We start from the raw sequence: 22,228 nt of genomic DNA on the forward strand, positions 1-22,228 counted from the left end.
AAGGGCATTTAAATGGTCATTGGATAAACATTGGAGGATAATGGAATAGTGTAGGTTAGATGGGCTTCAGTTTGGTATCATAGGTCGGCGCAACATCGAGGGCCGAAGGGCCTGTACTGCGCTGTAGTGTGCTATGTTCTATGAGCAAATCTAGAACCATGGTTTGGCTTGTTAGTATGGTGGTACACATTTGAATTGTGTTGGGTACAGACCAAACTCCCTCAAAATATATTAAGAAGATAGCATAGATCCTAAATTTTTGTTATTTAAATGCAAGTATTAGGCATTGTATTCCAGATGCAATCTGATTGGTCAAACTAATCAACTTTGTACACTACAGTTAAAATACAGACAAAATAAAAAGAAAATTGGCTTAGCTAACTATTAAAATGCTTAACAAAATAATATATTTATTAACTACTGCTAATTAACTATTCCAATATACTAACATCCCATAAACACATCTTTGGTAAAGGCAAATGCAGTGAAATAGATTGTCTCATATGCAATTCCAGCAGTAGGGAGAGAACTCCAGCTTTTAGCTGTAGCAGAGAGAGGAATAAGAGCTTCCACATCCAGCGTTAAGACCCCAGCAAGCGCAGAAAGCCAGAAGTAAAAATCCTGGTTCTGTCGGAGCTTGACTCCACTCATTCAGGCTGCTTCTCTGGTTCCAACTTTTAACAAAAATCCCAAGGACTCACAAACTGTTTATTGGCTTTGAGCAGACTGCTCAGTATCTCTGACTGAACCTTTCTTCCTCTTACACTTCTCAAAGCCATAGTATCGAACCCGGGTATCATCACAGATAGTGTTATATATTGAGGCATTTTCCGAGTAAAGATTGAAAAAGAATGGTCAGATAGTTAAGAAGGTATTTAGCACGCTTGCCTTCATTGCTCAGACCTTTGATACAGGAGTTGGGATGTTATGCTGAAATTATACAGGTCGTTGGGGAGATCTCTTCTGGAGTGCTGCACCCAGTTCTGGTTGCCCTGTTATAGGAAGGATATTATCAAGCTGGAGAGGGTTTGGAAGACATTTTACCAGGATGTTGCCGAAAATAGAGGATTTAAATCGTAAGGAGAGACTGGGGAGGTTGGGCCTTCTTTCACTGGAGCGTTGGATTTTGAGAAATGACCTTAGAGGTTCATAAAATTATGAGGGATATAGATAAGGTGAATTGCAGATGTCTTTTCCCTATGGTGGTGACTTTCAAAACTAGGGGACATATTTTTAAGGAGAGGAAAAGATTTTAAAAAGACAGGGCTTTTTTTTCTTTTGTCACACAATGTGTGGTTTGTTTATGGAATGAACATCCAAAGGAAGTGGTGGTTAGATGAATAAGAAATTAATAAGAAATGTTCAGAGGTAGATGGGACCAGCTTAGCTTGGGATTATAGTTGACATGGACTGGTTAAACCGAAGGGTCTGTTTCTGTGCTGCATGACTCTATGAATGAAGTGCAGTTGGAAAATTATATTCATTCTTGAGGGAAGTGTGTTTAATAGTGCACTGCGAGCAACAGGAGGTTTAGAGTGATGTGCTTCCATCGTGGTGTGTTGATTGATGGTTGCCGGTTTGCCAAATAAGGATGTGTGGAACCAGGACACAGAAGGCAATAGGCTGGCTGTAGGAATCTACAAGAAGTGAGCCCAGATTGCTTCATTTTTTTCCCCACACTTGGAATTATTCATTTCAATTATTCATGGGATGTCAATGTTGCTGTTCAGGACAGCATTTGCTGCAACACACACCAACAAAGGGACCTGCCACATTTTTCAAAACTGAACCAAAAATTTACTGAGTTCTGAGGAAGGGTCACCGGACCCGAAACGTTAACTCTGTTTTCTCCTTCATAAATGCTGCCAGACCTGCTGAGCTATTTCAGCTACTTTATTTTTGTTCAAAAATTTACTGTGGCAGTTTCAATTTAAAAAAAACAAAATTGTATTTGCACTTGAAAATACTTTTCAGAAACAGAAGCAACACAAATGCAACCAAGAGAAATACTACTACCAATGAATAGCTTCAAACAAATTGAATGATGAACGAAAAACCTGCTAACAGGAAGCAAGCTGCCGATAACATTTCTAGTTTTTTTTTATCACAGTCATAAAATACCAGGCGACAAAGATTTCCTCTGTAGAGAATGTCATACTCGTGGAAAAACTCAGAATATTTAAGCCACAACAGGTTTGGATTTAAACAAAGGTTATCTACAATCATCTGCAATTACTGCAAAAAAGTTCTGTTTTAGATTCAGTAGAATATGTTTAATCACCAAAGCATGTACTTTTATAGTCACCAGAGAATTAAAATAGATACTTTGCCTTAAAATGTTCTTATATGTATAGGCTAAAATATAGCTTCAAAAGTGATGTGTCAATTATTTTCCATGCATGCAGTCACAATGAACTTCTCTTGCTATTAAGAAGTGAAAATAGTTTTTAATGGTTGTCATGGTTTCATACAAGACTTGCCAAAACATTCAAAGGTTATTTTATGTATTTAAAATCTGATTTTTTTTATAGTTTTGTAGCAGTCCCAATAAATTTACTCATTTTCCTCAGGTTCAATATATGACTTTGTTAAAGCTCTGTTCATCTGCCTAGCAAGGTATCGTTCTTTTGCAGATGTAATAGTCTCTTGGTTGCTGCGCTTGACAAATTTACTGACTGGTTGGGGCGGTGCAGCCCCATCTGTTTCTTTTTCTGGATCATCTTTCGATTTTTGCTCATTCAACAAATTCAGATTTTTCCCTTTATCTTCATTATCTCTACTTTCTACATTCAGTTCTTCAATTCTTTCTTCTTCAGATCGAGCTCTCTTATGATCATGTTTTCTGTGTTTTTCTTTCTCTGAGCCATCGTCCCTTGTATCACAGCTTCCATATTTCTTATCAGTTCTTTCAAAGGTGTCCTTTTCCTTTTCACTAATACCCTTGTCCCACTTTCCCTTTAATGGGAGTTCCCTGTACTTTTCTTCCTTTCTTCTGTCATTTTTCTTTGCATACTTTCCCACTTTGTTTTGCTCTCGTTCTTGGAGCTTTTCATCTCTTGTTTGCTCATCTCTTTCTTTATGTTTCTCTCCATAATCTCCATGTCTAACATCCCTTCCACTGTTGTAGTCCTTATTTTTACATTTTTCCTCCTTGATTCTCTTCTGTTCTTTCCCATCCTTGAATCTTTCATGTTCTCTCTCCTTTCTATGACGATCTTTTTCTTTATACTTGTCCTTCACATGTTTGTGCTCTTTATAGCTGGAACTTTCCTTATTTCTGAAGCTTTTTTCCTTGTCTCTATAACTCTTAGAGTGTCTCTTGCCTTTCTCACTTCTTCCTTCTTTGTGCGAATGACTCTTATGTTGATGAGTTTGCTCTTCCTCACTAGAGGACTCAACATGCCTTCTGTATTGATGGCCTGTTGCCTTCTCTTCACTATTATCTGAACTCTCATCATTTCTTGTTTTGGTAGCCAATTTTTTTTGACCATTTTTAGTGTTATCATCATCACTGTCAATTTCAAAGTCACTGTCTGCATCAGGGTTTTGTTCATCCACAGATCCCCTTGATATGGCAGCAGGATTTTTATAGTCACTCTCATCAGCATAGTTTCCAGGTTGTTCTTCTTTCACACTGGAGGAGGCAAATGAAGAAAATTAGGACTGACAAATAAAATTGAGAATTATTTTTTAAAATTAGGAATATGAGTGATGTAATTGTCAGGTATCTAAAATTTCCACCTTATAAATATTCATATTCACTGAGTAAATTATCTAAACCAATTGAATTAAAGGAACCTGATAAAAGCTCTTTCCAAATGCTGATGTAGCTTCAAACTTTGTGTATATATTAAATGAAGATATCTCTTGAGATTTTGAGTACACTAAAAATGATCTAAACAAAACACAAAGAAACTCTCTCTAATTCACAGAAGCTACTTCACTGGAGTGCTTGTAGTGAAACACAACTGACATACAATTAAGCATTATAGAATTTATTCTCATATTCCTGTAAATAGCTTGCATGAATTAAGTATGACCTAAATGCCATATTTGGTTTAGTGTTATGTGTTCAAACATTTTGCACATGTCTTATGTTGTCAATTTGATACCTTTAGCATTTAGAGTATAAATTCTGGGAGACTTGTTTGCAGCGGCTAATATTGCAGTAAAACTATACAACTTACCCTTTGCTTCCACGAATGCTGCATTCTGGAATTGACTCTTCACCCACTTTCTGATTCAAAAAGTGCCGGTAGAAACCACTGAGGTCTTTCTGTTTTGTTACATCCAAAGAAGCTATTAAGAATAAAATAAAACATTAAATACGTGGTTAACAATAAGGCAGGAAATCTCTAGTGGTACTGCTCATGGGATGCCATGATTTTATAATTAGTATGGCAGTATTGTGTCACACAAGTAATACTCTGTCAACTAAATCTGCTCTCTCTAAAGGCCACATATTCTTAACTTCTCTCAAATAATATACTGGGTCAACTGCAGTCTCATAGTTAATTTTAAGGAAGAATGTTGTTGTGTAAACTCGGCTTCAAGTTCAATCTACAATAGTTAAGCAGCTAAACTGACTTTTCTTGTATAGAAGGTAGATAAGAAAAAAACTAATTCTATATATTTCTTTTGAGAGTGAAATAACAAGACCAAACAAATTCTGCACTTTTTTTTGAATATTTTTAGCCAGTATTCAAACGTAAACTTCTGCATTAACATTTCCTTAAATTGCAGTATTTAGAATATGGTAACAAAAATTTAAGCCCTGAAAACAATTTGCTTCACTGCTTTGACATATATATCTGCACTCTAAAGTTCAAATCATGGATCAATTTGTAATAATCAACATTTCTACTTGCACAGATTCACTAAATTACCTTGGAAAGTATCGAAGCTGCTTGACACAATTTGATGAAAGGATGATTGGTATTAAATCCTTGAATGTGTTCTGATTTATTTGATTTATAACTAAGTATCTACACAATGACAAATCAGGCACTTTAATGAGGTAAGTATTGCTGACTGCCAATATTCTTGGCAGCCAAAGTCTTTTGAAAAAAAAACTCAAATAACTATACAAGCTTTACATTACAAAATTACAAGGACTCCAATTTCTGTGCCCCTGCATTCTAAGCAGAGAAATTATCATCTACAAATTTCCAATTCATAGAAAAGTGTGTTACATTAATGACATTGTTGAAACCAATCCAAAATGACACTGCATTTGCATAACATATTGCATATTTTCCCTCATGTCCTACTTCAACTTAGAAAACACTGTTCTTCAGTAATCTAAATCAGCTTTTAGGTCTGGGTTAGGCGGTGTGCACCTGGATAACTTTACAGTGCTAAAAGGCATAAAAGTTGTATGCGCTATTTCCTTAGCATTGCAAAATTTTTCTCTGCCTATGCTTTGCCTCATGCATTGCAATTTTTGTGGTTGTGTGCGCAGATTTCACTTTGTAAAGACACTGTGTAGTTACACTGCCCCCTGCTTGTTAGGATTGGCTCATAGGAACTGTTGTTTCCCTTTTCAGAAGTTTTCTTCCTATTCTATTCTGTCACACCACTTTTTGAGCACTTGGTACTAGGCTTCAGTGCAAAAAAAGCCAACAAGTAAAAATTCCTAACTATATTCATAGCTATGATGATAATCATGGCCAGCATTCAACTTAGCTACTAATAAACTTCATTGGACAGTATTTCTTTCTGTCGCCAGTGCTTCTTTAGTGCCAGCAAAACAAATCCTTGTATTAAAAACTATAAACTCATTAGTTTTAATCAAATCTTAGCTTACCTCTATAATGTACAATATTGAAAAAAATAATGCTTTAAGATTGCTTTTGGAGGCCAGAATAGATTGGATCATGGGCGGCCTTTTTAGTTTTTGTGCCGAGTGTTAGGAGTTACAGCTCACTTCAAAGTTATATGGTGCACATTCAATGCATCTCTCAAAGAGGTCCAAGGTCAGCAACACCTCTTAAGGAGCATCTTGCTAATTTGGAGTTGCTCAAATCATTTGCAGAAAGCACCAGAAAATCATTTTTGGGCAAATAAACTCCTGTTTAGTCCCTCTATCATACCTGCTCGAATTTGTAATTTCCTTGGAGCATAAAACAAGTCAGAATCTACCACCTGTAAAAGGATATTTTAAGACGACTGTCCCTTTCAAAATAAATGTAATCTTGTGCATGCTTTGAATACTGGTTATATCCTGTTGTTTGAAATTCTTGGAGTATTCAAGCTAGGAAGAGTGTTTCTGACCGTTCTTTGTGTACAGATACATTATAGCTCACCCTCTCTTTCTGCTTCTCTGCGTTCTCGTTCCTTCTCCTCAGCTAGCTCCTGGAGTTTCTTTTTGTATGCAGAAGTGACAAATGCATCTTTGTCTATATATTTCTCTCCTTCAGCCTCTCTTTCCTTTTGGATTTTTCGTTCCATCCTTCTGTCTTGTTCTTTCTTGCGCTCCCCTACAGCTTTTAGTAAGCTCTCAATGTACTTGGGCTTTAAAGATAAAGTGGGGGAAGAAAAATGTGGTTTAGTCTTCAACTAAAATCAGTTTTTAAAATTTTACAAAAACGAACACAGACAATCAACAGAAATGGAAAATTCTTAAATTATTAGTCTGAAGTCCAGTTCTACACTGCCACATATAATACATGAGCTATTCCCAGAATATTTAGTGTCTTTATCGTTACTCGATCTTCCAATGGAAATGTTATATTACAAGTAGAAATTGCTCCAAAGGAGACCAAAATTCCATCCTAATGTGAAAACCTGGTCAATTGAGAACCAGGACATAAAGATTTCATCTGCATTCCATAATGGACATTCTTAAGCAAAGGGTGATATTGAAGATATAGTTTTGGTGACATGTGAGATTTTTTGTTTCAAATTTGTTTTAGCCTGCTAAATATGCTGCTTGTATAAATGCTGATAATGATTTCCAGCATGTTTTCTGAGACAAACTGGGGAATAATTTCTTGAATATTATTAAAAGAAAGGCAGCACTGCAGAAATGTTCAAACTTATTATCCAGATGCTTGCTCATTTTTTCACTTGAAAACACTGGAGTGCAATTTTGAAATGGGCCAGCATTGATATTACTACATTAAAAGCTGGATCAAATGCTTTGAGTTTAGTTTGAAAGGTCAATTGGGCAAAGATAAACATTTACTTTAGCTAAGTGATCTAGACCAAAAAAAAATGGAGAACGGTTAATCTATCAATAAATAAGCTTCAATTTAAAAACAAATTTCAAGCAAATTTTTTTCAAAGAAAACAAATAGTCGTTTGGCAGCACAGAACTTGAGTATTGCTGAAATACAACTGTCTCAAACTCATCAGGATAATTCACAAAAATTCCCTCAGGTTTTCTACAAAATAACATTTATACTGTACAAGAGGAGAATGTTGATTGGCTAGCAAGTGGATTCTGATAGGTAGAAGTATTATTTCCATGGACAATGTATCAGCTTTTCATCAATGCTCAGAAACAAAATAGCTAGGAAAAAATCAAATTATAAATGCCAGTACAACTTTGTATCTCAAGCAAATTACACGCATGGTAATTTTCTATGGGAAATTTCTATACATATATACACAAGCATCCAAAACAAAATAATTATTGAGCAACGTTAATTTCACAGAGGTTTTTATTACTATTCAACAATTCTTCCTAATATATTTCATATTCAAAGCACCTTGATAACCAAAGCTTAAATGGGCTTTCAGCTTTAACCAATTAAAAACATTAACAAAATGAGTTAGATTATTTCATCAACAAATAAATTAACTCATTTTTTACAAAAACAAATGATTCGCCTCCCTGGCAGCATAATACTTGTAGAGGCACAGTAGGTTACAAGTATATCCTCAAGCTTCCTCTGCCAAGAGTCAAACATTAAATAACAGTAAACAGTGGAAGTACTCAGCATGTCAGATAAGACTTGAGAAGACAGACCAGACTTCATGTTTCAGGCTGATTGCTGGATTTAATGCAGCCTTATAGAGAGAAACATGGTGGGTGATCGCACTTAATGACTGGACAGTCTGTATTGTGCACGCAGGGGCGATAAAACCAACCCAATTTGGTGGGAACATGACAAGGACTGATGCACGAGTCCTGGCTACCGCAGGCAAGACATTAAGCTCATTAATAAGCCAAGTGACTCTGAGTACACTGCATTTTAGTGAGTAGTGATTCAGGGATTAAATGCCCTGTGTACCCCATAGCTTTCCTGAACCCTTAGAAAACTATCCAGCACGCCCAATGTATAGCCAGTGGCTTTCAGGGATGGGGACATGGGGTTATTAGGCAATCTGGCCTGATTGAGGGGCCCAATGTTGAGGTAGGTGTTGAAAACCACACTGCCCCATCTTGTTCCTTCCTCTCATTCAATCCCAATGCCTGATCCCCATCTAGCCTACAGATAGATTTAATTTGGAATCTCATGACGATGTTCCTGGGTCCCTGGCAGGTGCAATGTTACTGGCTGCCACTGCTGAATTAGCAGCACGAGGAGTTATTCGTCTTTGACCGGTTGGCCAGCTCTCTTTGGATGAGACCGCTAACATCATGGACCTCAATCATGCAAAAGACCATATTATGACCAGGAAAGTCACTCGATGCTGTCAAGCCTCCCCAAAAGAACCGACAGAGTTCCCAGTCAGGTATCTGACCAATAGACAATAGCCATGTCAGCCTGATAGAATTCTGAGCATTAAATCTGTTTCCATCTCCACAGTGGTCGCCTGATCTCCTGCATATCTCAGAATGATTACAGCACAGGAAGCACCATTTCACCAGTCATGTCTGCACTTCTATCCCATAAACATTTTGCATAGAAACATTGTGCCTTTTCCAATTTCCTTGCACTTTATTTGAATAGAAATAATCATTCAGTGCTCTCATGGACATCTAAATTGAACTGTCCTTGACAGGAACCTATGGTGCAGTGGTAACGTGACTGGAGTAGTGACAAAGAACATCAGGCTAATGTTCTGGAGGCATGGGTTTGAACTAGTTCGAATCCCACCATGGCAGATGGTGCAATGTGAATTCAGTAAAAATTTGAAATAGAAAGCTAAACAATGACAACTATGTAACCACTGCCAATTGCTATAAAAATCCATGTTGTTCACCAATATCCTTACATGGTCTGGCCTAAGTGTGACTTCAGATCCATAACTATGTGGTTAACAATGTGAAAAGCAATAAATGTCAGCCTATCCAGAGATGCCACATCTCACAAACAAATTTAAAACAAAAAGATTCTAGTCAATGCATTCAAGACTGGAATCACTCACTGCATGAAAAAACTATTTTGCACATCACATTTGCTATGTTTGGATATTTTTTGTTTTAATTTCAGGTTTTCAGTGTCCATTCATTTTGTTTCAAAACCAAATATTGTTAAGATCAGAGGGACAAAACAAGATTGCACAACACTGCATTTTGGTTTACTGTATCACCTGATGGGTTGTTCAGAGCAGTACTGCCAGAGGACTTTCGACGCACTTAGCTGACAGCTCTCTTACATCCATGGTATGGGAAATCCCAAGGAAGGAGAGTGGGGCATTGAATGTGTGTTGGAAAATTTTTTTTCAAGAAAAGGGGAAACTCAGGTGTGCAAAAAAATCTTAAAGTAAATTTCACACATTAAAATCTACCTTTTTATTGGTACCAGACAACAACTTTGTGCTGCTTTCCAACTTCTTCTGTTGAAGGTCATCATAAATACTGTCATATTCATAGACTGTGGAATCTTCCTCCAGTGCCTTCTGTATTTCTAACTTAGTCTGTTTTTAAAAAAAGTTCATGTTTGGTAAGCCAATCACTGAAAAGACCTTTTCTTCATAAAATAGGAAACATTGTAAAACTATACTAATGCTACAAGTATTCACGTAGTGGCATAAATACCAAAGTGATTCGCATAGTCATAATCCAAAGGAAATATTAATATAAGTTCAAAAAGTAGAGGGAGGTGAATAGTCAGAAGGGTTTAGGCATGTCATTTCCAGAATGTGAAGTCGATCCTGCTGATGCACATCCTTATTTATCTGTTCTTCTGGAAACAATAACTGCTGGGTTGAGTTCTTTAAAAACATCTCTGTCAATGCCGCAGGGATAGTCAAAAACAGCAGATACAGTGCAAGTTTGTAAGATTAGGTGGAGAGAGACAGAGACACCCCTCCCCCAACACACACACACACTTGCTGCTGTTTCCAAACAGGCTTATTTCTTTTTTTTGAATAAAGGACTTTTTAAAAATCTGCTCAGTTTTGGGCAGAGATAATGGGAACTGCAGATGCTGGAGAATTCCAAGATAATAAAATGTGAGGCTGGATGAACACAGCAGGCCAAGCAACATCTCAGGAGCACAAAAGCTGATGTTTCGGGCCTCTCTGATGAAGGGTCTAGGCCCGAAACGTCAGCTTTTGTGCTCCTGAGATGCTGCTTGGCCTGCTGTGTTCATCCAGCCTCACATTTTATTATCTTCAGTTTTGGGCATATGACCATCTAATCAATACTCCCATAGGCCACCTGTACAATTTAGAGTTCAGAGTCATTATTACTCAATGGATGTGGGATGGATGGGGCTATTCAAACCCATCAAGATGAACATGGTTTCACTACAATTGTCTGATCAGTTTTGAATTTGTAAACACAATAAGGCTGGAAGTCCAGGGATCGGGTTTTGGCAAGACAGAGAACAAAAAGTGCAAACTCCACAGATGATTTTTGTCTCTACATGTCCGTTCAAGGAAGGGCACCTCCACAGGCCATTTAATTAAGACCTTTTCTGGAGGCTTGTTTCAAAGATTAGATGACCCTCAACAGCTATCTTAACAACTCACTCTCTTTGTCCTTTTAAAAAATTAGTCAGTGATTTTCTGCCAATGAAAACATAAAAGGCAGTTTCTGTACAGCATAACTTGATAACATTATAAACCAATAGTCTATTCTGACACTTCATTAGGATCACCTGGCAACATTAAAAATTATCTTGCAATCGCAACCAACGTCTATTTTTTAAATCACCATCACCACTAATTTGCCCCATTTGTGTGACAATATTACAGGAAGTAATTGCGTTTTGGCAACTTGGAGCTGTGAAAAATGCTATAAAAATGCAACTTCAAGTAGTTGTGCATGTGGCAGTGACTGCTCCCCAAAATAATCAATTAGATGAGAACAATTTTCAGATGTCTTATGTTATTTAAAAAATTCCCTTCTTTCTTTAGCATTGAAATGGCTACTTGTTGTACTGTCTTATCCATGCAGTATCCTGGGAAATTATGATTACAGAATTAAAAACTATACAACCAAAACAATCCTTTTAAAACAGATGGCCACAATATGCATCATTTAACTGCTATGACAGGATGAATTCAATGATTTCAGTTGAAATCTCAATTTTAATTGCAATTAGATGTTCTCCCTGGATTAATTAATTTAGGAATCTCACTTTAGTCATTGAGCAATATTATAACATAGTACTAAGCAGCCTTCCTGAATCAGTAGACAATAGGTGCTGGAGTAGGCCATTCGGCCCTTCGAGCCAGAACCATCATTCATTGTGATCATGGCTGATCATCCACAATCAGTATCCTGTTCCTGCCTTATCCCCATAACCCTTGATTCCACTAACTTTAAGAGCTCTATCCATCTCTTTCCTGAAAGTATCCAGAGAGTTGGCCTCCACTGTCTTCTGGGGCAGAGCATTCCATATATCCACCACTCTCTGGGTGAAGAAGTTTTTCCTCAACTCTGTTCTAAATGGCCTACCACTTATTTTTAAACCGTGTCCTTTTAAAGAAAGGATATCTTATATCTCAAGAATCATATCTTGAAAAAAGGTGCATTAAAATTTTATTTGTAAATGTGGTTCAAATTGAATGGCAAAGAGCATTACAGAGAGGCATGTTCTCACAAAGCCATATTTGGTCACTTAAAATACAAATCCAGAATTTAACCACAAATAGTCTAAATTGAATGCATTTGGCATTAGACAGCATAACTATGCAATATAGTTAAACAAACATCCTGAACCGAAAAACCTCAATGTGTTTCATCTTAGTACTTCTGCGAGACATTTCAAGCCACCTATCTAAATATTAGATTGTACATTCAAAACAAATTGTTTGGTACTGTATGTACCAGCATCTTTTAACTACAAAAGTATGTTAGAGAGTTGAAAATAGCATACGTCTGCCACAGAGATTGTGAAAAATGTTTAAATCAAATAGAACCAGCAATAGTAGTTCAAATTTTTTAAAAAAACGTAGCGCAACATGATGTTCGTATAGTCATTAGAAAGTTTAATATACACTCAATCCAGTTGATATCTTGGTCATTCACAACAGTTGTTTTATAGCCACTCAAGACTAGCCACTATTATGGCCATTGAAGCTTCAGATTTTACTAAGATGAAACACATTTGCTGTATACAAATTTCATACTTTAGCATTACATTTTAATATAATTTCATTATAATTGATTATTTTCTTTGTTACCCTTTTCCTTTCCTGTCATGTCTCCTAGGTTGAATAGATTGGCATATGCAAGGTACTGTAATCACATATAAGAAATACCAACTACTTTTCTCGTACAGTATTTGAATGTCTGTCACGATATAATACCAATCACATTGAGGTTTTAACATCTGTGGCATTTGTTAAATTAATTAGCATTTGTCACAGTTAGATACATTTAAAATAAATATCATTTTTCCATAGGTTAAAATTTAGGTTAAAAAGTTTAATGTTTGAACAGAAACATACCTGCTTCATCACTTTCTTCTTCAGTGACTCCTTCTGAAGGGTCTCATTGACTGATGTCTACAAGCAGAAAATAAAAATGTGCTGAACAACACCTGAACACAGTCTTAGCTACATGGGATAATTTATTTTAAAGTTAAGGATAAATAAATAATTACTATTATTTTTACATGGAGATTAATTAATCCAATGGAGAAACATTAACATTCAAATTTAACTTAAATTGGGTCAAAGACCTAAGTGATAGTCATTAGACTTAGAAACAGGAATCTAGACATTAGATATTATGATATTAGCTATTATATGTGCATGAAATTTTTTGAATCGGTGAATGCATCTAAAAACATTAATTTCACACTAATGTATTAAGTATTTTTATAACCTAAATAAAATGCAATTTTAGTGTAATGTGACTTATTCGATTTTAAACATGGCATCAAGTCAATATTGCGAATATGATTTACGTCTTCATCTACATACATGCTTTAATTAAATAAATAATCTTAGAAAAGATGATGTCTGGTCTACACTTTTCTCCAAATTGAGTCAATATAGATTAATTTTTCTCAGCAAGAAATACATCTAAAACTTCATAACACAAAACAAGCATTAAGGTGGCACCCTTTTCCAGACACATGCTACAACACATCACAATCCACAAGAACAGACAAACAAATTAAGAAAATAGTAAAAGAGCAACTAATTTACACTAAATAAAAACCAAAAGAACTGAAGATTCTGTAAATCAAGAACAAAAACAGAAATTGTTGGAAAAGTTCTGTATGTCTGGCAGCATCTGTGAGGAAAAAAGAAATCAGAGGAAGGGTCACCAGGCCTGAAACATTAACTCTGATTTTTTTTTTCCTTCTCAGATGCTGCCAGACCTGCTGAGCTTTACCAGCAACTTCTGTTTTTGTACCTCAATTCACATGTCAGCAGAATTACAAATCCCATTTATTAACCTGGTCCGTCAGGATCTAAATTATCCCAAATCACACAGAAGGGCATATTTCAAGTCTTTAGCTTAATTGCTGAGTTCTAAACTGCTCACTATGCAGGTAGGCAAGAGTAGCTATAAGCTACTCACCCTCACAATCAAGATGACAAAGTGCTGCACAATTTCTTCTCAGAGTGCAGCCAATAGTCTGAAATCAGCGAAGCAGAGTTGATGAACTTTTACAACGGGGTGGGACAGGTCAACAATATCAACTTCACAGAATTACCTACTCTTAGTTCAATTCCTAATAATATGAATAATCACAGGTTTGAACATCTGAAAAAAATTTTCAAATTCCACTTGGATTCTAAATGATAACCAGAGATTTGGAGAAAAGATTTAGCAAATACATTTGAATCTGACCTTTCATAATCTATGTAACAGGACTTTAAAAAAAAAATTATTTCCCAGGATATGGATAAAGCAGGTTAGGACAGCATTTATTATTCATCCCCAATTGTCCCAGAAAAGGTGGTGGTGAGCTGCATTCTTGAACTGCAATTCGGTACATTAACAGTGCTGTAAGGAAGAAAGTTCCAGGATTTTGATCAAGCAACAGCGATACAATTTTATATTACAATATCATTGATATATATGTTTTGGAGCACAACTTGCAGGTGGTGACGTTTCCATATACTTGTTGCACTTGTCCTTTCTAGGTAGTGGAGGTTTTGGGTTTGGCAGGTGCTGTCAAACAATTCTTGGTTATTTGTTGGATTAATTAATTGTTATCTCCGGTCTATTCTACATCTCACATGTTAGACTTATTTTTAAAAAGAGAAACTAGCAAAAATTTCATTTACTGTCTTTGAAGGAAGTTGGTTCCAAAAAAAAATTAAAATGCTCCAATTCATGAACAGGCAAACCTATAAATCCAAAGAGTTTTGAAGTAGGCTGAAAAATTGGCATTGATCACAGTAAAATTTCATTAGGTGCCTTATAAAAAGTTGAGAGTATTTTCCTAAATCAGGAGAGTTACAACAATTTCAATGTGCTTCTGGAATGTACTTTGCAATGATCATTCCAGCAAAGTAAGTCATTTCATCAATAAAGCCATTCACTGGCTTCCACTAAGCATTATAGCATTTTGCATGCATCAGGCACTACATGCTCAATCATACAGCACGTACAGGATCCACGTGCTGGCAGCATATGCAGGATGTCTATAAACTAAACTCAACTTTAAGCACAAAGAAGTGCTGCTTAACTACATGTTTATACTTGCATCATAATCTACCAGATAATACTAAGTCGAGGACCTGTGTTGGGGATAACAAAGTGTGAAGCTGGATGAACACAGCAGGCCAAGCAGCATCTTAGGAGCACAAAAGCTGACGTTTCGGGCCTAGACCCCATCTCTGATAAAGGGTCAGCTTTTCTGCTCCTAAGACGCTGCTTGGCCTGCTGTGTTCATCCAGCTTCACACTTTGTTATCTCGGATTCTCCAGCATCTGCAGTTCCCATTATCCCTGAGGACCTGGAACTGTGACAAGCAGTGGAGAAATCCTTTTAGATCCAACCATTAACTGAATTCATTTCTCATTATCTGAAACACCCATTTTAAAACAAATCATTAACATTCTATTTAATTTTAGAAATCCCCAAAAGTCAGGCACCAATGTTCCCCAGGTAAAATAATATTTCTATGAATAGTGGAAATTGGACATCAAAGCAGTGTATTGCAGAAATTAACAAAGAAATCAATGAACAGTGTGGTTAAAGTTAAATCCCAGTGTAAAGGCCACAATTTACTTTGATCTTTTAAAACAGTCAACCAAATAAGTAAAACTATAAATTCAAATGCATCAGCAGTTTACTATAAGCATTTCCCAAGCCTGTGGACTGATAGAAATTTCCTGTTTTGCTGAACGCCTAAGAGATATAATCAAACTGTTATTAAATGTAGTGCTTCAAAGCACACATAATCCTAGATAATAAAATTTGAGGCTGGATGAACACAGCAGGCCAAGCAGCATCTCAGGAGCACGAAAGCTGACGTTTCGGGCCTAGACCCTTCATCAGAGAGGGGGATGGGGTGAGGGTTCTGGGATTAGGAGGAGGGGGGGGGGAGGTGGACCGAAGATGGAGAGAAAAGAAGATAGATGGAGAGGAGAGTATAGGTGGGGAGGTAGGGAGGGGATAGGTCAGTCCAGGGAAGACGGACAGGTCAAGGAGGTGGGATGAGATTAGTAGGTAGGAGATGGAGGTGCGGCTTGGGGTGGGAGGAAGGGATGGGTGAGAGGAAGAACAGGTTAGGGAGGCAGAGACAGGCTGGGCTGGTTTTGGGATGCAGTGGGGGGAGGGGAAGAGCTGGGCTGGTTGTGTGGTGCAGTGGGGGGAGGGGACGAACTGGGCTGGTTTTGGGATACGGTGGGAGAAGGGGAGATTTTGAAGCTGGTGAAGTCCACATCGATACCATTGGGCTGCAGGTTTCCCAAGCGGAATATGAGTTGCTGTTCCTGCAACCTTCAGACGACATCATTGTGGCACGGCAGGAGGCCCATGATGGACATGTCATCTAAAGAATGGGAGGGGGAGTTGAAATGGGATGCAGTGGGGGGAGGGGAAGAGCTAGGTTGGATTTCCTACCCACTAACCTCATCCCACCTCCTTGACCTGTCCGTCTTCCCTGGACTGACCTATCCCCTCCCTACCTCCCCACCGATACTCTCCTCTCCACCTATCTTCTTTTCTCTCCATCTTCGGTCCGCCTCCCCCTCTCTCCCTATTTATCCCAGAACCCTCACCCCATCCCCCTTCCTGATGAAGGATCTAGGCCCGAAATGTCAGCTTTTGTGCTCCTGAGATGCTGCTTGGCCTGCTGTGTTCATCCAGCTTCACACTTTATTATCTTGGATTCTCCAGCATCTGCAGTTCCTACTATCACACGTAACCCTAGTTCTTTTTAATATTGTGGTAATAATACACAACATTTCACTCCTCACTAAAAATATTAATACTTTGTTAGAGATTTAAAACAGAACACAAGATGGCAAATGAACCAGATGTCGGTTCACACAATGTCCTTTATTCACACAATGTCCTTTTTCCAAAAAAGGATCCTTCAAATGCCTAAAGATGTTTGCGTAAACTTCTAGGGAGAAAGATGTAGCTGAAACGAACAAGCCAGTCAGTTCCATACAATTATAAATATATTAAAATACACTTATTGTGGAAAGAACTAACATACAAGCAGTTATCAGTGCAAATTCCTCAAGTTGTGATTTGCGGTACTGGATTATTGAAGCACAATTAACAAATGCTGGTTCAAGTTTCATATAAAATATTCTGATGTTTGGAAAAAGACAATGTGTGAGAGAGATGCACAGTAGAAAGATCTTTATTGAGCAAACTTTTTACAGAACAATAAATCACATTGAAACAAGGTACATATAAACGGATTATGCTTGAAAAGATATTTTAGGATTACTTGGCAACAAATTGGTTCGATGCATGTATGCAGTATATGAGTTGGTAACATTGACTAACACAAGATTTAATGAAAAAAAACAAAAACTTGCATAAGTACCACAAACCTTAATCCCATAAATACAAGATTAGGTCATAACTACCAGTTTCATGTTTTCAGATGGTGGCTGTCATTTACACCTCCTCTAAATGCATCTGTTGTTTCATGCCCCATTACCATCCGCTTTTTGCCTTACTTCATTATCCTATCAGCCATTTAAATTACTCCTGCTTCCATGGTATCACACATCTTCCCTTTGTTGTTAGCTCCTTTCTTTTATTAACTTTGTTTACATTTGTACTTGCTTAAAATCTGTTAAATCAGTAACATTCCAGTTCTGATGACTGAAATATCAATGAATGTCTCTCTCTTCCATATATTGTCTCACTTGTTAAATACTTCCAGCATTTTCTGCTTTTATTTTGGATCTCCAGGACCTGCTGCATTTTGCATTTTATATAGACTAATGTCCTTAGGGAAGGAAACTGCCACCCTCACCTAGTCTGGCCTACATGTGACTCCGGACCCACAGCAATGTGGTTGACTCACAACTGGGCAATTAGGCATGGGCAATAATTGCTGCCTAGCCAGCAACATCCTGATCCCATGAATGAATAAAGAAAAAAAAATCCAATCAACAACAAAATAAATTACAAACTTGGACTGCTAAAATCCTGAAATTGTTCCAATTACTAAAAAAAACGTTTAAAAGCTGCATGATGTCACAACTATAAATCACAGTGTACAAGTCAAATCACTATACAAGATGACCACATTCTTTTCAGCACATGGGATCAAGCAATGTTGCGAAGATGTTTAAGACACACCTAAACAGCAGACCATGCAAGGCATGGCAAGTGACAAAAAGTCCTCCAGCAAAAGGAATAAAGTATGAAGCTGTTGTCAAATGAAGAGTTGTATGATTTGGTATCTGATCAAGTAACTGCTTTAACGAAGGCTGTTGGCATCAGTTTAAAAAAATGTGGTGCAATATGGAATAATGAAAACCAAAGGTGCCATCCGAACAGGAACTAATCACTGACCAAATCTTGAGAAGCATGCATCAAAAATGGATCCTTGAAAATCATAAGAATAGTTACATCACCACTAGAAACACAATAGTTACAGTATTGAGAAAACAAAACATAGTATTTAAGTATTCCAAATCAGACTGGTAAAACCAGCAAGGGTTTCACAGCAACAGTTTTTTGATATCGACATCATATTAAAGGAAACAGTCTAATATTAAGGAAAAAGATCTATATTGCTCAGAGCCCACCAAGAGAACTCAATGCCAAAACTGTCCATTTCCAGCAATTCTTCATCAAATAATAAACAAAAATACAAGCATTGATTAAGAAGTGCCAGAAACATGGATGAAGCACCCAACACACCTCCAGCAGCCAACTATGGAACGGAAAGGTTCAAAAGCAGAATGAATGAAAATTGCAGAACCTGACAACAGACATGATGGTACTAGTCTGCAAGGCTAAGGGAACGAAACAAAAGCCCACAGTAATTTCCAATTGTAAAACAACGCTGAACATTCAGCTTCCACTAAGTTCTGGTGCAGATGCGCTGCCTAGGAGAATGGAGGAGGGGATTCTAAGAAGGTTTGAAAAGGCAGCTAGCTCTATATTTGCAAGTGGTTAATTTACAGTACTGCAGAGATAGGGCCAGAGAATGGGACGAGCCATGTAGTTGTTTTAGAAGGCTGTACAAACACGAAGAGTAAATGCCTTCTTCTGTACTGTAAAATTCTATGATTCTACGTCCATGACAACCATTCGATGGATAGGGATAGAGCAAAGCAATGGACTGATAATATGGGGAACAGGAACCTTGGTGGCCTAGATAAAGAAAGCAACTCATTAGTGCAGAATCGATGGTGGAATCGAGAGAGTCCTGCGAAGAGCGAACACTCATATCACAGTTCTCAAAGATCACGTACATGCCAAAAGCAATAGGTGGATGGTAAATGTTAACATACAAGGTAAAGGTGAAGTAGGCCATTTGGCCCCTTGAGCCTGAACCACCATTTAATAAGATTTGAGCTGATCAGACTGTATCCTCAGTTCTACATTCCCGCTCCCTTCCAATAACCTCTCCCACCAGCTACCAAGAATTTATCCACCTCTGCTGTCAAAATATTCAAAGACTCTCCTCCTCCAAAACAGGGTGGAAGCAGAGTTCCAAAGACACTCAACAAAGAAGAAAAGAAAAGAAAAGAAATTCTTCTCTCAGTCTTAAATGGGTGGCTTTTTAAAATTCAATCACTGGAAGTGGGCTGCACTGGTTTGGCTAGCATTTATTGCTGATTCCTACATACTCTCAATGAGATGGTGGCAAGCAGCTTTCTTGAACCACTGACATGCATTTGTTGCAGCTAAATCCAAAATGTTGTCAGGGAGGGAGTCGCAAGACTTTGATAAAACAACACTAAGAGGAACAGCAGTATAATTCCAAGTCAGGGGGCGGTGTTCCTATTCATCTGTTGTCCTTGTCTTTCTACATAGTGTTAGCTTTGGGTTTGGAAAGTGCTGCCTAAGGTGCCTTGGTGAATTTCTGCAGTGCATCTTGTAGATATAACACTTTGTTGTTGCTACTATACATCAGCGTTGGAGGGATTGAATGTTTATGGATATCGTGCCAATCAAAATGACTTTTTTTCTTGGATAGCATAGTTTCTTGAGTGTTACTGGTGCTGCATTCACCCAGACAATTGGGGAGTGTTCTATCACATTCCTGATTTGGGCCTTGTCGATGGTAGTCAGGTTTTGGGGAAATCAGGTTGTCAGTTATTTCTTGCAGGATTTTGAGCCTCTGACCTGCTTCTATAGTCACAGCATTTACACGGCTAGTCCAGTTGTCCAGCTCAGTTTTGCGTCAATAGTAATCACCAGGATGTTGACAGTGGGGGAATTTGGTGATGGCAATGCCATTGAATGTCAAGGGGAAATGGTTAGATTCTCTCTTAGCCATTAGAGATAGCCATTGATTGACAGTGTTACTTGCCACTTGTCAATCCTAGCTTTGATACTGTCCCTATCTTGCTGCATCTGGCCAAAAACCGCTTCAGCATCTCAGCAATCACAAATGGCACTGAACATCAAGCAGCCCTTTCCAGCACTTTACTGATGATCAAGACCAAACTGAAAGTGTGGTAACTGGCCAGGGTGGATTTGCCCTGTTTTTCTGTTCAAGACAAAATTAGGCAATTTTCCATACTATCGTTTAGATGCCAATGTTGTAGCTGTACTGGAATCAGCATGTTCTGGAGCACAAACCTTCAGTATTATTACCAGAATATTATCAGGGCCCAAAGCCTTTATAATATCCAGTGCCTTTAGCTATTTCTCAATATCATTTGGAGTGAGTGAACAGAATTGGCTGAAAAATAGCATCTGTGATGGTGAGGAGCTTAGGAGGAAACCAAGCTGGGACATCCACTTGGACTTTTGGCTTAAGATTGCTGCAAATGCTTCAGCCTTATCTTTACACCGATATGTGCAGCCTAATCCTCCAGTGAATTGTTTAATTACCAATCTCCATTCATGAATAGATGTGGTAGGACTCCAGAGCTTAAATCTGATCCATCGGTTGTGGGATCAATATGCCTTGTCTATCACTTGCTGCTTATGCTGCTTGGTGTGCAAGCAGATCAGTGTTGCTGCTTCCTCAAGTTGACTCCCCATTTTGACTTATGCCTGGTCCTGTTTTTGACAATGCCCACCTCCCCTGTACTCGTCAATAAACTTGGGCTGATCCCCTGTAAAGTGGGGAGTGTGGAGGCCATTAGGTTGCAGATTACACTGCGTAAAATTTTGCTGATGTCCCAAAGTGCCTCATGCATGATCAGTCTGAAGTTGCTAAGTCTATTGCCTATCCCATTTAGCATGGTGGTTGCATCACATAACACATTGAATGTGTAGACTGGACTTTAAACCGTAATCCCTAATTTAGGTTTGCCAAAGAAGAAACACTCTAACCACATCTGCTCTGTCAAGCACTTCAGGAACTTTTCTTATCAATCAAGTTACTATCTATTCTTCTCTCTGAACTGTTTCCAACACATTTAAAGGACACAAACACTGTACACAGAAATCTGGATAGGGAATGGCCAGGGCCCGTGTAACTGAAGGACAACCTTACATCTTATAGATACATCTTACTCTAAGCTATAACATTTTCAAGGGGTTTTGCAGTGAGACTATTAGTGTGAATGGGTAGAAAAGTCCATGGCAATTTGAAAAGAAGTCTCAATTTTATCAGTGAGGATTTCAAAAGGACACCCTGTGGATGAATTTGGAATCACTAACACTAATTTTTGGACTTCCACATTTAATTGTTCTTAGGAGGGCAGAGGTCGCTAGCTATTTCGCAAAATCCAGATCATAACTTTACTGCTGAGAAGATTAATGATGTGCTGTGAGCTGTCACTCTGGTCTAGAATGTCACAGAATCACTTAGTGTGGAAACAAGCCCCTTGGCCCAACAGGTCGCACTGACCCTCAGAGATCCCACCCAGACTCATCCCTCTATTAACCCACAGAATCTACACACCCCTGAACACTATGGGCAATTGAGAATCGTCAATTCACCAAGCCTGCCCCTGCACATCTTTGGACTGTGGGAGGATACCGGAGCAGCTGGAGGAAACCCACGCAGACACGAGGAGAATGTGCAAACTCCACACAGACAGTTGCCCAAAGATGGAATCGAACCCTGGTTGCTGGCTGTGAGGCAGCAGTATTAACACACGTAGAAGTTCAATAGGTTATTTTCTAATTAAACTGTTCAGAAATCTTTTTACACATCTCTGGAGCAGGAGAGACTTGAACCCAGGACTCCTGCTTCAGAGGTAGAGGCATTATCACTGTGCCACAAGGCACGATTGAGCCACAGGGCTGCTCAAGAGAGAGATGGTGTTTAACCTGGGGGTTGTCACGACACAGGCAAGAGGAGACATT

At 38.1% G+C, this 22,228-nt stretch overlaps 1 protein-coding gene across 1 annotated transcript in view; it reads right to left on the reverse strand.

Moving 5' to 3' along the window:
* Positions 1-2,090: 2,090 nt before the first annotated feature.
* Positions 2,091-22,228, reverse strand: part of nsrp1 (nuclear speckle splicing regulatory protein 1) — a 38,709-nt gene continuing 18,571 nt past the window's right edge. Inside the window, exons 3-7 of the mRNA XM_048557177.2 lie at positions 12,796-12,852; positions 9,682-9,810; positions 6,306-6,513; positions 4,188-4,299; positions 2,091-3,634 (exon numbers count right to left, since the gene is read on the reverse strand). Coding sequence (XP_048413134.1) covers positions 2,554-3,634; positions 4,188-4,299; positions 6,306-6,513; positions 9,682-9,810; positions 12,796-12,852 — 1,587 coding nt within the window. The 3' untranslated portion in view covers positions 2,091-2,553. The remainder of the gene's footprint in view (positions 3,635-4,187; positions 4,300-6,305; positions 6,514-9,681; positions 9,811-12,795; positions 12,853-22,228) is intronic.

The sequence above is a fragment of the Stegostoma tigrinum genome, chromosome 27 (assembly GCF_030684315.1).
Source record: "Stegostoma tigrinum isolate sSteTig4 chromosome 27, sSteTig4.hap1, whole genome shotgun sequence".
Lineage (NCBI taxonomy): Eukaryota > Metazoa > Chordata > Chondrichthyes > Orectolobiformes > Stegostomatidae > Stegostoma > Stegostoma tigrinum.